This window comes from Ammodytes marinus (genome assembly GCF_949987685.1).
Source record: "Ammodytes marinus genome assembly, chromosome: 10".
Lineage (NCBI taxonomy): Eukaryota > Metazoa > Chordata > Actinopteri > Uranoscopiformes > Ammodytidae > Ammodytes > Ammodytes marinus.
Genome location: NC_137214.1, coordinates 8000193 through 8017792, shown reverse-complemented (window position 1 = coordinate 8017792; position 17600 = coordinate 8000193). Strand labels below are relative to the sequence as shown.

Genomic DNA, 17600 nt, shown 5'->3' with positions numbered 1-17600 from the left:
TTGAAGTGCATTTTCATCCCAGACCCTAATTGAGCAGTGTTAGCAGCATCGCCATCATAATATCCCGGATATTTCCTGGGTGTGAGCAAACGCTTCAAAAATGAGTGCTCGACGCTCCCCACCCCTTGTGACAAAATGGCCTACAGGCCTCATCTGCGCTTTCAAAATTTGGAAGCAGTCTGTAGGCTACCCACATTAAAAATTGTAAATTTCTCGGTGTGATAAAGTTTGAACATTGTGTCTCAGAGCAGTTTGTAAATATGTTCCCATTCAAGAATGTCCGTGTTAATGTAACTCTGCTCTCTTATGCATGACGCAAATAGTAAGGGATCAGCGGTAAACGAGGCCACGCATTGTCTGTCCCCCGCCCTCCCTCTGCTTGTCAGGAAGCAAGCTGATTGGCCGAGGCCTAGCAAAGGGTGCCCGGGGATCCAAAACTGCAGGCCGCACTTAGCTTACCGTCTAAAATAAACCAAAACAATAACAGACAAAACTGCGAGGGGGAATAAACACCGATAGATTCAGAAGACGACGTTACCAGGTAAAATTATTTTGAATCGGTTAGAAAGGTACGCGGAATAAGACGCAAGGGCCCGGTCGGCCGTAGCGGGCCTCTTTCAGCCTTCTCGGAAAAACAACATGGAAGATAATGCGGCACGAGCGGCTTCACTTAGCTTAGCAAGCTAGCTAGCTGGTTGGACCGCCGTGGTCGCACATATTAGCTTGGCTTGCAGACTATTAATTAAATAAGGCATATGGGTTTGCTGTCTATTCTAGCGCCTTCATTTGCATTGTAACTGTGTGAAGTATATGCTTAAATGGCCAGATAAACCGGTTGTCGCAGTCCTTGAATTAGCCATTGTGCTACAACAAAATGGCGATTGGGGGAACAGCCCCAGCCCTAGCTCGATTGCTAGTTAGCTCCAGTGGGTGGAGGGCGGTAGCCACCCTGATATGCATTGCATAACGTCTGCGGTATTTTCATTGGCGGCCATAAACTCTTGAGCATGTGTAGTTTTGTGAAAAAAAGTCTATAATCCAATACTTATTTTAAAACGATACCTGTGGTTGCACAGTGTTATGTTCCCCCCTAAAGTGATATATCCGTTGAAATCAGGGCGCCCTAACGTCACAACAACAGCCCATTGCAGACACATTTGGCTTATACCGAACCGTCATGTGATGACAAATGCATGCTCTACTCTCCCAAAATTAAGCAGGACACATCTAACGGGAGTTATCGAAGTCGCTGCTTGTCATCCTGCATACTGAGCGGGACAGCGCTTTGTCTGAGCTTGGCTCCAGCCATCAGGCTCGAGCAGGTCCAGGTGTATAGCTATATGCCCGTAGGTTGAAGCTGCCTGTAGTACTCATCATATACAAAGGATGGAGCCAGTGGTCAATAACACAACCGCATCCTCCTGTCAACATAGTTTTCCTGCCTTGTGTGTTATACTCCATACAGAGGTTGTTATTATAAACCTGGACCCATGTAGAAGTGTCGTTTTTAAAAAAAACTTACACTATGATCAACCAACTCTCTTCCTCTTTTATGTTGTCATTTATTATTATCTTAAGGTTTATTAATACAAATGATTGTTGTTTTGTTTTCCAGGGGGATTGGTTAGCTTGATGGAAGGAGCCACGTCATATATCTTCTTGGTTTTATTCTAAGAGTGTTGTCATCAAATGTGAAGGTATGTAGTACACAACTAGCCAGTGGGACATTGTCCGTTTTTTCATTCACTTTCATTTTTACTCATGCCCACTAACAAAGTGAAAGTAAACAGCTAATACTGTGTGTACTGTAATTTTCAGTCTTTTTTTCCTGAGGGAAGACATGGATCAAGGAGGAGGGGTGTTGGAGCTACACACTCAGGAGCTGAAGATGCCCCACGCTATGATCATGCAAGACTTTGGTAGGTGGTAGTGTAACCTTTATATTCTAAACAGAACTTTATTTTAGCATGTATCATCCCTTAGAGTAGACCAATCACTTAAGGAATAGAAACAGCAGGCCACATTTTTTTGGGCATTGGTCATTTTTGGGTTATTTTTCTCTTTTTGTAATACAAAATAATTTGTTTTAGTCTATGGAATCAACTGGCAAACTAGTAAATTATGTATCTACTATTTATAATGATTCTAAACCCTATGTTAATAAAGACACAGTAACATTACATAGTCAGTCTATCATTATCGTTGCATACCAGCAACAAGAAGGTGATACACCCTTAACAACATGATACGTTGCTGTGAGGGCTTTAACATAGCAAGAATGTGCAAAGACAGTTTCCCGTAGCTTTACTGTTATTACGTAGTTGGAGACCTTTTGTAACGTACCCTTTCTCTTTATCTCCTGTCTCCAGTGGCAGGCATGGGGGGTCTGGCCCACATTGACGGAGAGCACATTGTGGTGTCTGTGCCCGAGGGCATGCTGCTTTCTGACGTGATGACGGACGAGGGCATCCTCCTGGAGCACGAGCTGGAGGTGGAAGGCCTGGAGACGCAGGTGGTTCACGGCTTGGAGTCGGAGGAGGTGGAGGGCCTGGAGACAGAGGTGGTGGAGAGCTTACACTCGGACGTCGAAGGCCTGGAGGTGGAGGAGCTCCAGACACATGTGATAGAGCTGGAGGCCCAGGTCGTGGAGGGCCTGGACGGTGAGGTGGAACTGGAGGCGCACGTGGTGGAAGGCCTGGAGACCGAGGTGGACGTGGAGGATCTTGAAGCTCATGTTGTCCAAGGCCTGGACGAGGAGGAGGTGGAGGTGGAGGGGTTAGAAGCTGAGGTCGTTGAAGGTCTGGAGGTGGACGTGGAGTGTATGCAATCTCAAGGAGTAGAGGCCCATGAAATCACCAGTGACGACATGGAGCCCTCGGAACACAGTGTTATAATGCCTGAACATATTCTGGGCACGGAGGTTGCAATAGAGGAAGAGCTGGACTCCCATCATCATCATCATCATCACCACCATGTCCTGACCTCAGACCTCATGCAGAACTCAAACCACCACCATCACCACCGCCATCACCACCACCACCACCATGATGACATGCCAGACCAGGTGTTTGTGGCAGAGCTTCTGTCTGAGCACCAGGACAACACACTGGACCATCAGCTGGTCTCAGAAGGCTTGATGGTGACGGAGGCCAACGGTGAAACCATCATCCACCAGCAACTGCCGGAAGAGGCTGTTTCTATGCAGACAGATGAGGAGGATGATGGAAGAAGCAGCTCTGAGGATTACCTCATGATCTCCTGTAAGACATCACCTTATGATAACACAGCGTATAGGTCACCTGTTATGCAAATTGCTCTCAAATTACACTTGTTGTTTTTTCAACATTAAATGGGTCCCCCAGTGTGTTAAGAGACACAAAGTATGAGAAAAACTCTCTTTTTCTCCACCTTTCTTAAAGCTTGGGTTCAAAAACCCCAGTCATCTCCCATTATGACATCATAAGAGGATGATGTCTAAAGGCCAGGACACACCGGCCCGATAATCGCCGTCGTAGAGTCGGGAGGGAGCGGGGACACGAATCTGTTTGGTGTGTGCCGTGAAATCGGTCGTCGTAGATGTCGTCGGGCAGTCGATTGAACATGTTCAATCGGCGGCGGGCAGTCTTTCAGTTGGAGCTATTTGATTTGTGGAGGGCTAGCGAATCAGTGAAGCCCGGAAGTGAGGCGGGTAGCACAAACAGCTAACAACAGTTAGCCATCGTTTTAATGTGTTTGTTTGTTTCGTTCAGCGAGTACTCACATGCATCAACCCTTGTTGACTGCTCGACACCATGCTCGACACTCTCTGCTAAAAATGGTGCTCTTTATGGTCCATAAATATAAATACGTATTTCTATCTATGGTTGCGTTCCGAATCGCATACTCTTTCTTTTTTCTATTCTACATACTACATCCGACGATAAAAAGAATCTAGTTAGGATGCAGTAGGCATACTATTGGGACATACTTTTCTCTCTTATTTCATCATAACATTGCGCCTTGATCTTGCCTCTTGCATTTATATCCGTCGCATCCCCGTTTGTTTTCATATGGAGGCTTCGTCGATGTTACGTCACTTCACGTGCGCACTGGATTGTGGGTCAGAATCGCCCAAATAGGATGCACTTTTCAACACTAACAATCTTGGCCGCATGAAGTAGGACATCCGGGTACTTCTAACCATCCTAAATCTGGCCACAAGAATCGGGACATCCTAAATCTTTTTTCTACATACTATATAGTAGAAAGTATGCGATTCGGAACGCAACCTATGTTTATGGTCTAGAGAGCTGTCCCATCATTTCCGGCTTCCGTATTTTTTCGGGCCACAATACAGATTAGCGCCGCCTGCTGTTATGGAGACATTACGTCCCGCGCAAGCACAGAGCGTACGGAAAGTCAGCAGTCGGTTTGGTGTGTTCTTTGCACTTTTTCGGCCGCGACGGGAAGACTGGAGCTCCCTGAATCGGCATTCTCCATTTTCGGGTACTCGGACTGGTGTGTCCTGGCCTTAACTGGCAGTTAGATTCAAACCCGTAGTTAGATTCAGGGCCAATCAAATCAGACTGGGCTTTTTGGAAGGCGGGGCTTAAAGAGACAGGCTCTAAAAAGGAACGTTTCAGACAGGCGATTTACCAATGGCACTGTGAGAAATATAAAAGGTTTTTCCGAGACTACACTATGAAAACAGTTTCTAGTAGAAACCCAAATTTCTATTCTGAACCTGAAAATGAGCATAGTATGGATAAGGAAATTGCTAAGCAATCCCATGATTAATTGTCCAGTTTCTAATACTAAGGCTGTTTGTGTATCTGTAGTGGATGAGGTGGGAGAGAAGCTGGACATAGGAGACACTCCCCTTGAGATCAGCACTGAGGTGATGGAAGACAAGGAATGCAAAGAGGAGGACGGCTCCGAGGTCATCAAAGTCTACATCTTCAAAGCTGAAGCAGATGACGATTTAGGCAAGTGATGTGAAGAGCCATCAATTCAGTCATTCCAACAATACAAGAAATTGCCTCCGGTAACTTCCCCTGTTAAATTGAATCTAGATCATGGCTGAGATTAAATTGTAAATTTAATTTCCCTTTCCAGGCGGAACCGAGGTAATAACGGAGGACGATTACCAGAATGGCCATCCTGACCTGGAAGCTGCGTCGTCGGGCAGACTAGGTGTTGGCCGGGACAAGATGGTGTACATGGCCGTCAAGAACCATCTGAAAGAAGAAGAGGATGATGATGATGATGACAGTGAAGATGACGAAGATGATGACATCAGTACGTTCCTTTTGTTTTAACGGCTTTTTGTCCATTTTATCAGACCAACTGTGTGGCTTCAAATAAGTAGATTTAGTCACCCTTCAGTTTTTGACTGTCTGAGACAGACCCGTTGTTAGATTAATTACTCAACAAAAAGCCTGTGTGGGCTTTATTTTTTTTTTAAATACCATTTAACCCATGTGTAGCTATAAACAGTGTAATTCTGTCATGTTAATTACATTTTAAACTGTGTGTGCAGGTAGTACCGTGGATCAGGTAAAGAATGGACCTTCTACGCCATTTCTACAAATCCGTGAAGGGCTAGGTGCAAACCGCGCCCTCAAACCCAAACCAGACAGAAAGAAAAAGAAGAAAGTACTCGGAAACACAGGGCAGTGTCAGACTGGTAAGAACAGCATCAAACTCTTGGATGATAAGATGATGAGAATAGCATTTGGAACTTTGTTTGTGTCCGAACAACATGTGTATAATTAGATTATAAGCTTCTTGAAAGGTGATTTCTTCAAATTGTACTCTATCTTTTCCAGCTGTTATCATCGGACCAGATGGCCTGCCATTGACCGTCTACCCCTGTCACATATGTGGAAAGAAGTTTCGCTCACGAGGCTTCCTCAAATGCCACATGAAGAACCACCCGGACCACCTGCTTAAGAAGAAGTACCAGTGTACAGACTGCGACTTCACCACCAACAAGAAGATCAGTTTCCACAACCACTTGGAGAGTCATAAGCTGCTGAACCACAGCAGTGATCGCTCTCCAGAATACACTGAGTACGCCCGGCGCTACCACGAGACCAGCCCGCTAGGCTCAGACAAACTCATCGTCAAGGACCGGGAGCCCAAACTACATCACTGCAAGTACTGTGACTATGAGACAGCTGAGCAGGGGCTGCTCAACCGTCACCTACTGGCTGTGCACAGTAAGAACTTTGCACATGTGTGCGTGGAGTGCGCTAAAGGCTTCCGCCACCCTTCGGAGCTTAAGAAACACATGCGGACCCACACAGGCGAAAAGCCGTACCACTGCCCGCACTGCGATTTCCGCTGTGCAGATCAGTCCAACTTAAAGACTCACATCAAGAGCAAGCATGGCGCAGATCTGCCCTTCAAGTGCAGCCACTGTCCTCAAGCCTACGCGGACGCACGAGAACTCCAGCGTCATATAGAGATGGTGCAAGGCCACAAGACCCACCAGTGTCCACACTGTGAGCACAAGAGCACCAACTCCAGTGACCTGAAACGACACATTATTTCTGTTCACACCAAGGACTTTCCTCACCAGTGTGACGTGTGTGAGAAAGGCTTTCACAGGCCTTCAGAGTTGAAGAAACACGCTGAGACACACAAAGGTAACAAAACACACCAGTGCCGACATTGTAACTTCAACGCTATCGACACCTTCACCTTGAGTCGCCATATCCTTTCCTTGCATACAAAAGACCTTCCCTTCAAGTGCAAGCGCTGCCGGCGAGGTTTCCGGCAGCCCGCAGAGCTGAAGAAGCACATGAAGACACACAGTGGTAGAAAGGTTTATCAGTGCCAGTATTGTGAGTATAACAGTACGGACGCTTCTGGCTTCAAACGCCACGTCATCTCTATTCACACCAAGGACTACCCCCACCGCTGTGACTACTGCACCAAGGGCTTTAGGAGGCCTTCGGAGAAAAGCCAGCACATAGCCAGGCATCACAAAGACATGTTGATGTAATCGCACACACAATAACACTCTCCCTTTTCCCCCCCAGTAAATCTGTGTCACACACCCGGAGGTGATTTTAGTGTATTAACAAAGAGATGGTGGATGTAGGCTGTTGATGAAGACGACAACATTATAATTGCCGTTCTGTGTTCTGTGTTTTAACGGGTGTAACCTCCCTCCCCCAGAGGTTATGCAAGAACACATTTTAGATGTGGGTTCAGTCTAAAAATGACAATGTGTACACTGAGTGGGACAACTGTATATTGTGTTTTGTTTTTGTTGCAGAAAATCACATATGAACATATATATTCAGGGTCTCAAATGTCTATATTTTTATACCCACTCAGCTGAAATGCTGCGAGATGATGACTGTGGTCCTCTAAAACAGAAAGCGGTGCTTTGTGAGCGTCATGCCAGTTGTTCAGTTGATGTGGAATGAGTACAGGAGAAGTTTGCCTCCATAGTACCAACTAGTATCTATTTTCATTATTAACCAGCTTTTACCCTGACATTTGTTTTCAATGCCATCTGGTCTTTAAGGGACAAGGCCATTCACCAGATCTTAAATGGTTTTGAGTGATGTTGATACATTACGCGCCTTAAAAGATATTTCAATAAATTTAACAGTTCAGAACTTCCATCATTTTGGAATTTCCTCCCAAGCTTGAACACTTGGAATCCCGTTAATTTAATCATGCATAACATTGGCTATATTCTTTCAAATAAGTCTTAAAAGTTGAGTCAGATTCTGGTCTGATTGGCAGTTTCCAACAACACATTGAAATGGTGCAGTTGGTATATTAGTAGAATATCCCTTTAGTGTACACAACACATTTTTGACCAAATCTTCTATTATATCTCCTACGATGGTGCCGCTAATCAGCCGGTGAACTTGACCGAGGGTTGTCTTCACGTTTGATCACCCTTGAAGTTGTTATATCTTGACTGCCACTGTAAGTTGCGTGTGTTTGATGTTACCTATGACACAGATGTGCTCTGTCAGCAAACCATTGGATTGCAATCATGCCTTACATCTGTTGGTCTTTATCCCTTGAGCACTGATGAACACAGCTAATCAGAACAGAAGTGATTTTTAACTCTCAAGCATGCTGTACCAATACCATTCTCTCAGAGAGTGTGTGTTTGAGTCAGTAGAAAGCACTTTATTAACTTTTTTTTTTGTTTTGTTGTATTTTAATTACATGTGTGCATACACATAACATATATATTAAGAAAACACACAGACAATAAACAAATACAGAACTTTGTGAGGTTTGGTAAAGGTAAACATTGTTTTAAGTGTTATCGCTAGCACGTGGGCCCGATACATTACTGCATCAAAACTTAATTGTCTTTAAAAGTGGTGCGTGAAACCATTTATTGTTTGTTCTATGGATAAGTGATTGGGTTTTGTGTTTTGTTTGTGCTCACTAACAAGTTTCCCAGACCCTCGTCCTGCAGTCCTAAATAACCCCGACCCGATCCCAAGCATGGGATTCTCCCCTTGAAGTCAATGGTCATCACATTGGCATTAGTCATTCAAGTATGCACATATGCTGTCTCCATGAAATTAATTGTGGTGTATATTAAAAAATCGCCCACATTTGGTGTACCCTAGTCTATATTTTATTTCAGTCTGAGTGTGGATAAACTACTGGTGGGAAAGAACCAAAATAAACAAATATCTTTTACACTTTCCGTCCCTTCTGTCTAAAGAATCACCTTTTAAACATGACATGTTAAAGAACCAATGAGCAACCTTCTTATTCAGGTATGCACACACTAAATGATAGGGGTTTGATTATAGCCAGTTCTTTATTTTGTACTCCATTATTTCATACAGTTTGTGTTTAGGTCGACCTTTCATGCTCCTCCCATGTTACATTAGGGGAACTGTTCAAACCTCTTTGTATGGGAACTTGAAACGTGCTTTATCCACAATTTCAGCAAGTCTGATTGTTTTTTTTTGTTGCAAATACACTAATGAGAATCTTGTTTTTAGTTGTAGCAGCCAACACAGTGATCCTCTAAGCACAATTTCATAATTTGCAGCGACTGAACCACTTTTAAGTCTGCCATTGAGAAGTGATGACATGTCAGTAAGCCTCAGTAAGTGTTAGCAATACATTTATAAATTAGTGAATATTCAAATGGTTTAGGGTATTTAGGGTATTCAAAGTTTCACTTGATCCCCTGACAGACCTTTGCATAAAGGCAGGGTTAAGTGTGAGAGGTATAGAGCTGTATTGCCCAGTCTATCCCAGTAGACACTATAGTTTTCCATTTAAATTGGAAAAGAGGGAAATGCTGAAACATTAAATAAGGTTGTCACTTTTCTTGTGGGCATGCTGGTTTTGTTGGAATGGTTTTTGATCTTTTTTTCAATTGCTATGACGCAACCCTGCAGCAGTAAGAGCATCTCCAACTCAGCAAGTGGATTCAATACATATTGTACATTCAGATTTCAAGTGCTTCAGGGGGAAAGGACAGCCACAATCTATCCGGTTTACCCGGCTAAGTTAGAGGCAAATTCTGTAAGTGAGCTCTGGCCTATATTAGGAAATCATTGTAGCTCTGTTTATCAGTCAGGTCGCTGATGTCATGTTTTGGTCATGAATCTGAAGCTCTTTAGCCATTGTAAACAATTTGATTGGCTGAAGGGCAGTTTTGGAAATGTACTGCTATTAGATGTTTGATGATGGGTAAATGACAAGTGTCTACTTAGATATTAAAGCTCATAGTACACATGTAGAGTCAGAGATACCGGAAAACAGGACTGAACACACTTAGATCCCAGTCAGACCTTTATCAGGGGTCAAAATGCTTATTTTTTTTAAACCTAAATGTCAAATAGTAATTTCCCCAGATTCAAACAATCAATTTCAATAATGTCACCTATTCTCACTTCAAATTTAGACCTCAAACTAAAGAATCGCCAGTGGCCAGGAAGGGAAAGATCAATATGATAGATGGGGCCAAGTGTGTGGAACGACATTAGCCAAAGTCATATGCATTATTTATTTTATAGGGAGAATATAATTGATTTGGGAGCGGCCTGCGGACAAGAATGAAACAAACGGCTTGATGTGGGTGTAACCATGGAAAAAGACAGGAAAGGATCTGACTGAGTCTGGAAGAAAGGAAAAAAAACTGATTTGACTCAAAGGTTTTGTATTTATAATATATGGGTGCTGCCGGCCATGCTGGCTGGATGTCCACTATCTTGACCCAGACTCAGTCTTGTTATTAAAGGTCACCTTAACCGCAAAATTCACTTTTTCATGTTTTTTCAACAATAATATGGGTCTCCAGTGTGACGAGAGACTTCCAAAGTGAGAAAAACCACCCTCTCTCGTTTCATCCACCTCCACCTTTCTGAAAACCTGTGTTAGAAAACCCCTGTCAGATTTATCTCCCCTTATGATGTAAGACTCAGGGCCAATCAGAGCAGACTGGGCTTTTTGGAAGGCGGGGCTTAAAGAAACAGGCAAAACGTGAGAAATATTCTTGTTGAAACCCAAATTACAATTTTGAACCTGAAAATAAGCACAATATGTGACCTTTAAATAAACAACGCCATTTTTTCCCTCAACGCAAACGCTCGCAAGGGGATCCGACTCCTTCGACAAGACGTGGTGCAGCCGTGTCTTGTTTCCCTTCCATGTCACCTGCTGTCTTGATGGATGTGTGTTTGTGTGTGTGTGTGTGTGTGTGTTTCTGTGTGAGTGTGTGTGTGTCTGTGTGCGATGCTTCATGCTGAGGTGAAATGAGGCGTTGCAGATGGGCTCACGGGGGACACCACTGCAAAACACCTGAGAAAACAGATGCACCAGCCTGTTCATTTCTGTTGATCCCACCACAGAACATCTCATGAATCACTGCTGTCAGCTGAAACCGCAGAGAAGCGCATAGATCAATAGGCAGACATATCCACTAAGTCCTCCTCCCCTAAACCATCCCTTCTTTCTCCCTGCATGATTCCAAGAATTCACTATGGGCAGCGTGTCCCTTTGGTTTTACCAGGAATATATACGTGCAGAATCGGTGCACTGCAACAATTCAACATCTTATAACGGCCAATAGAAAACACAACCAACAAATCACAAAGCACAACAACAAATAGGAAAACACAATAATACATCACAAAACACAAAAAAAATAAATATCTAATTTTAAAATGCTAAAATATTACATAAAGATCTTATTTGATGAGGTGTTGATCTTAAATCTAGAACAGTGCCACTTATGTATTACTTGAATCATGTCAAAAAAAAACACTTGAAATGAAGATATGACATGTAAAAGTTGGGGCAGGAACATTGCTTTTGACCATTGCAGGCTTATATATAACACTTTCCAATATTACTGATGTAAAATATTGCTCAAAATTGGTTTTCCCAGATCATTTCAGGAACTCTTCTATCTAGAGAGGCTTACATATTGTATCTTATTTAAAATAAAAAAAATAGTGAATTTACTACTTGTCCCATTGGCAGAATTATTTGTGTGTTACAATTGAAATACACCCCATATTGAAGATATTTTTGAAGATGCCTTTTTTCCAGTGATAAATACGCTCAACCACTGCCTCTCTCACCTCTCTCTGTCTATTTTAAATCAGGCGAGCATCTCACACACACACACACACACACACACACACACGTTATCCACCTAACAGCCTCCCAAGGCCATCAATGTGATGAAAAATGACAGCTATGCACGGATAATCCAGCTGTTGCACAAGGTCAAACCAATTTATTTGATGTAGTCATTTTGTCCATATTTCTGAGGATCAATGGGCTGTGGTTGGGATGTGATTAGACTGATGAAACTGCCAGTAAAAATAAGAAAAAAAAGACTCCTTGGAATGCTGCTAATGTGCCAAGATTTTAGAGTATGTGAGGGAAAAGGTGACGATTGGTGCACAGATATTTCAGTTATGTAGGCTGTTAATTTCCAAATCATTTGGATGGGATCAGAGCAGCATATTATATTCAATTTGGGTATTTTGTTTGGGACTGCATCATGGAATCCTGGCCTAACCATTACGCAGCATATTGCTCTGGCATATTTTTAGCCAGTGGATGTGGGACCGTGTCATGGACTGGCAGACAGACAGCAGCACTGCCACGTTCTACCTCTTCCAGATCCTGTGGCGGCCCGCGTATAGTTTGTTGACGAGGAGGCTGTAGTGTCACGAGCCAGCTGGAGACTTCTCCCTCAGGGAAATCAGTGCCAGAATGCTTGGAGACAGGGGGAAAAATGGCCTGCTGATTAGTCACAGAAAGTACTGTGTGCTAGACTACACATGGCAGCAGAGAGAGAGGGAGGGAGGGAGGGAGGGAGGGAGGGAGAGAGGGAGAGCGCATAAATACCTGGCAGCCTGTTTGCTATGCAGGTCTCTCTGACTCAGCCCTGCTCTTCAATGGTGTGTTCACTTTGACTAATAGTCATCTCATGTACCTCAATCCTAACTATTTTTAACTATTAGTCCCAAATGCTTACAAGTAGATCTTGAGCTTGGGATTGTTCTGTCCAGCTATTTGAAATCATAAAAGCTTTTGAATTTGCACGTCCAGTAATCCCTTTAATGACAACTGAGCCAAAACCCTCCTCCCCCGTGTAGACTATGTGGTATCACTGAAAGCTCTGGAAAAGACAGCTAGTATAACTTCTCCTGTAAAGACATACCAACAGACTCCACTTGGATAGCATAGAACACAAGGAAATGTTGTCAGCATCACTCAAAATGGCAGCATTTGGTTTTTAAAAGGGCATTAACAGGTAATAATAGATAGTCATCATAGAAATCAGGCAGATGTTACAATTGTACATTAAGAAATACTTGGCATACACTAAAAATACTGTGGTCAATGCATGTGTATACAGCCTCTTGGCATCAAACTCAGCACAGTTACTGTATGGTCAAACCTTATTATACTATCCATGGGCCAAACACACTCCCTCTTGAGTATTCACTAGGTGTCACTGTTCTCCCATCATTCTCAGAGAGATTTGACAGCACTGATCACTGGGAGTGTGCCTGCAAATAAATGCATCCGAATTAAATGCATAACCATGCCCCGTGCCGGTGGCTGGGTTTTAATGAGACCCCTGAAAAATAAGAAATGGAAGGGGATTTTATTTGTTTCTCAGCTCACTGTTTATTTAGTGAAATTAGCACATTAACGCACACACACACACACACACACACACACGCACGCACACACACGCACACACACACACACACTCGCTCGCTCGCTCACTCACTCACACACACACACACACACACACACACACACACACACACGCACACACACAAAATGCATGATTGCATGTTGGGGACCACAGAATTTTAGTTGCTGTTGCCTTTCTCATTTATGATAGTAATATTTTTATTTTCATATGGATTTAAGGTGAGACACTGCATGCATATTTCAGAAGGATTTGTTCATATTTTGTAAATAGTGTGATTTATGACAGGCTACATTTTGTTCTTAAAAACATGCAGATAATGATTTTTTTAAGATTATATACTTATATATTTTCTTTTAACAAAAAGTGCTGTCTGCAAAAATTGTTCTGTAAAACATTGGACACTACAGTAATATATTGTAAAAAGGTAATCATTTAAGTCTGACTTGATTCAACATCTGGATACAATACATGACTAGTAAGGCATTGCACAATTTGCAATGTATTTAAAACATTTCAGAAAAGATTGTAATACTAAAGATAAATTGCTTTATTCATCTTCTAAATAGATCCTGTGTCATGGTGTATTCCTAATAAATAAAAACAATCTTTAGGAACATTCGCCAAACTTTATTACCCATCCACCCTCTAAGCAGATACAGATTACAGTAAGGACACTTTAACTGCCGTAGGTATGGAGAATTTGACCCGGATCACAGCAGAGAGAGGCGCGCGTCACCGATGGGGTAGGCGTGGTTTCCCGTGGTAAATATTACTGTATCCTCCGTTAGGTTGCTGCAGATACAGGCTGACACTAGAGAGGAGCGGAGCCACCGAGCGGCTTACCCACCCGGCGCACGTTGGAAGCGCCAGTGATGGAAAAGAGCGAGGTCTTTTTGTACACCTTCCTCGCCTCCTACTACACCTTCCTCTGCCTCTTCATCTCCTGGCTTTACGTCCGCGGGGTCCCCACGGAACTCACCAACTATGGATTGTCTAATTGAAGTTGGGCCACCTGATCCTGTTTGCGCCAGGACAAGCGACCGACACTAGAGTAAGAGAGAGAGAAAAAGCCGTTATGTTATGGACTGTTGTGCAAATCGCCCATTTCCTGCTGCTGTCAAAAGCAGCGTTTCTTCAATCTCAGGATATTACATCTATTTGCGCGTAAAGGACGTGGACATAAACGGTGCCATAACATTCAACGCTGCCTGAAATACTCCACTCTATGTTTTAGGAATAATGGTGGAATGCTGTAGTTAGATCTAGAGTGCTTTTCTGTGATATTTTTGGTTTTGTTTCTGACGGTCTTTCTTTGAGAGCGGCTGCCAGCCTTTCTTGCGCGCATACCAATTGTGCGCCGCAGTTGATCCGACGCAGCACTGGACCTGCAGCCATTGACAGGCAACAGGCCTCACTAACCAAACACTGTGAACAGATTCACTGACAAAAAAACCCCTGTTATATTAACTTTCACCATAAACCCAAGAGAGTTTTAAAAACCCATAAGTGCATCTGTGAGGAGTTCACCATGGCTTTACCAGACGGTGGCATATTAGCGGAGGAGGTCCCCTTTCCAGAGATTGTAGAGCTCAACGTTGGGGGCCAGGTGTACATCACACGCTACAATACGCTCACCAGTGTGCCAGACTCCCTGCTGGGGGAGATGTTCACTCGGAAGTCTGCCAAAGGTCTGGCCCGGGACACCAAGGGTCGCTTCTTCGTGGACCGCGACGGCTTCCTGTTCCGCTACATCCTGGACTACATGAGGGACCAGCAGCTGGTTCTCCCAGACCACTTCCCCGAGCGCGGCCGTCTGCAGAGGGAGGCCGAGTTCTTCAACCTGCCGGAGCTGGTCAAGATGCTGACGCCCAGGATCAGTAAGCAGAACTCTCTGGGAGAAGAAGGATGTCCTAGTGACCCAGAGGACTCCTCGCCGGGGATAGACACTGGCCGTAACCTCAGCTCCCTGGGGGCGGCGGCCGCTGCCTGTGCCAGCCTGGTGCCCAGCTCCACCATGGATGGTAGTAAACGCTCCGGGTTCATCACCATAGGCTACCGGGGGTCCTACACCCTGGGCCGCGACAGCCACACCGACAGCAAGTTCCGGCGTGTGGCGCGGATCATGGTGTGTGGGAAGACCTCGCTGGCCAAGGAGGTGTTCGGGGAGACGCTGAACGAGAGCCGCGACCCCGACCGGCCCCCCGAGCGCTACACCTCGCGCTACTATCTGAAGTTCACCTTCCTGGAGCAGGCCTTCGACAAGCTGGCAGACTCAGGCTTCCACATGGTGGCCTGCAACTCCACGGGGACCTGCGCCTTTGGCCACGAGCAGACCGACGACAAGATCTGGACCAGCTACACTGAATATGTGTTCTACCGTGAGTGAGACTATGTCGGCTTTGTTCCCCACCCCGGTACCCCCCCTAAAAAACCTCTCCAAGTGCCCCCCCACCAACCCCTCTCCTCCAGCTTCTCTGAAGGCTCCTGCTCCAGTAGATGTACCGTAGATGTTCTTCTGCCCCTTCCATATCTTTCTACAGCCTCCAGCTTTTTGTCCCGAGAACTGAACCCAAGCGGCTGCTCTGACTTTTCTGCAGCCCCTTCCCATTCTTCATCCCCAGAACTTCATTACCCATCATCCTCAGGGCCAGCTTTTGCTCCTTTGCTTCATCATAGTGCCCCCCAGTCCTCGACCACGGCAAACCCCTACAGCCTCTCCTGCAGAGACCTACACCGTCTATGTACTCTTTCCCTTTTGTATTCTACAGTATATATTGCATCTGCCTTGATCAAGCACAAAACTCTATCCAAGAGCTCATTTTCGTGAACGGTTGAGTCAGCGATTCTGGATAATGATTCTTGCCAAAATGACTATTTGTCAAAATCAGTGAATATCTCCTCTCGGTCAGCTACCTGTGAGCTGAAAGAAAATCCAGTGTTAACACCGCCTAGCCTCTGTGAACGGGCATGTTGCTAGCTAGGTTTGGCCCCTTTTGTTTACATAGCCTTTGTTTACACACCAGTTAACAGAGCCCAGGCTGTGTAGTAACACTGTAGAACACTTACAGTACAGACAGGTAGCGGAATCGTGAGGTGATAGTCACTGATTTTCACAAAAATGTATTTTGACAACAAGCGTTCTCTAGAATCACTGACAACACCTTACAAGGGAAAGGGCTTCAAAGAGTGGCCCATGATATACAGTGCTATACTTTGCCTGCAGAATCGGACTCTCTCTCTCTCTCTCCCTCTCTCTCTCTCTCTCTCCCCGGCTCCTCTGAACTTAATTTACCAAATAATTGGACATCTTATCAGCCTTGAGGGACCCGATCAGCCCAAGCACAAGAGAGATGTGTGTGTCTGTTTAACAAAAAAAAATCAAATTTTCATTTTCAGTTTTTATGATGTGATGGGGAACGTGCCATAGAATAGTTTATCTGTTCAGAAATGTTGAATGTTTGAATGATTGGATTATGATAATAATACTGGCACATGGACAAGAAGAAAACAATTGCATTATAGAAATTGAAAAGTAGGTTGTAGGAGTGTGGAGCTTTCTTTTCCAATGAACAAGCACACCCAGCACAAAATGCTCAGAAAAAGCTCAAATTACAAGAGATCTGGTTGACATAAAGGAAAATAATGTTGCCAGATGAAGTGTGTGTGTGTGTGTGTATTGATCGTGCAATGGAGCTTATTCAGTATTTTTAATCACCCACGCAGGCGAGATGGAAGGTGTTACGTCACTCACTCACAACCCACCGCTCTGTCCATTGGCTCATTGTGCTTCTTTAACATTTATTTGCTCAATTACACACTCAAGAGCATTTTGACAGTGGAGAGAGAGCGCTCCTTGGTACATGGCTGACATCAAGTTTCTATTAAAATAAAATATATATAAAAAAAACATTATGTATTAGTCACCTTAGCGGATCACGTTTTGAGTGTTCTGTCAACCATAATGTTATTCTTAATACTCGGTTCAGTATTAGTTGGAGCTCTTGCATATTTGATGATAGCCCCCACTCCTATTACTACAAGTGAGTACTCATAAGTTGTATGGCAGCAGAGCCAAAGCCCATTGCTTTTTCACTACAGCAGCAAAGGGCATTGTAACAGCAATTTAAAGTGAGCGGGTATAACTTCAGTTATACAGGAGCGAGTTAAAGGTGTAGTCAGTAATTCTGGAGAACGCTTGCTGTCAATATCAGTGAATATCTCCTTATACTTGTGTGTGCTTTTTTAGCTGCGATGGGGCCCCCTTTGTTTACATACCAGTTTACAGAGCCTAGGCCAGATTTTTCTCAGCGCGAACACACACAGTACAGACAGGTAGCAGATAGTGAGGAGAATTGAACGGACACTGATTTCGACAAAAAGGGATTTTGAATAACAAGCGTTCTCCAGACTCTACCTTTTAAGA

At 44.1% G+C, this 17600-nt stretch overlaps 2 protein-coding genes across 3 annotated transcripts; both read left to right on the top strand.

Annotated features, from left to right (window-relative positions):
- Positions 1-406: 406 nt before the first annotated feature.
- znf711 (zinc finger protein 711) lies at positions 407-8588 on the top strand. Of its 2 annotated transcripts, none has more exons than XM_080034952.1 (8): positions 407-541; positions 1616-1697; positions 1839-1919; positions 2370-3260; positions 4818-4964; positions 5095-5277; positions 5519-5665; positions 5808-8588. In XM_080034952.1, exons 3-8 carry the CDS (start codon positions 1841-1843, stop codon positions 6986-6988), a joined length of 2628 nt encoding a protein of 875 aa, XP_079891078.1. In that variant the 5' UTR covers positions 407-541; positions 1616-1697; positions 1839-1840; the 3' UTR covers positions 6989-8588. The 2 variants fall into 2 exon arrangements, with proteins under 2 accessions (XP_079891078.1, XP_079891077.1); XM_080034951.1 differs by having other exon boundaries at positions 1819-1919.
- A 5421-nt stretch (positions 8589-14009) lies between these two features.
- On the top strand, positions 14010-15829 carry kctd12b (potassium channel tetramerisation domain containing 12b). Its single transcript, XM_080035239.1, has one exon. It carries the CDS (start codon positions 14706-14708, stop codon positions 15561-15563), a length of 858 nt encoding a protein of 285 aa, XP_079891365.1. The 5' UTR covers positions 14010-14705; the 3' UTR covers positions 15564-15829.
- The last annotated feature ends 1771 nt before the right edge of the window (positions 15830-17600 follow it).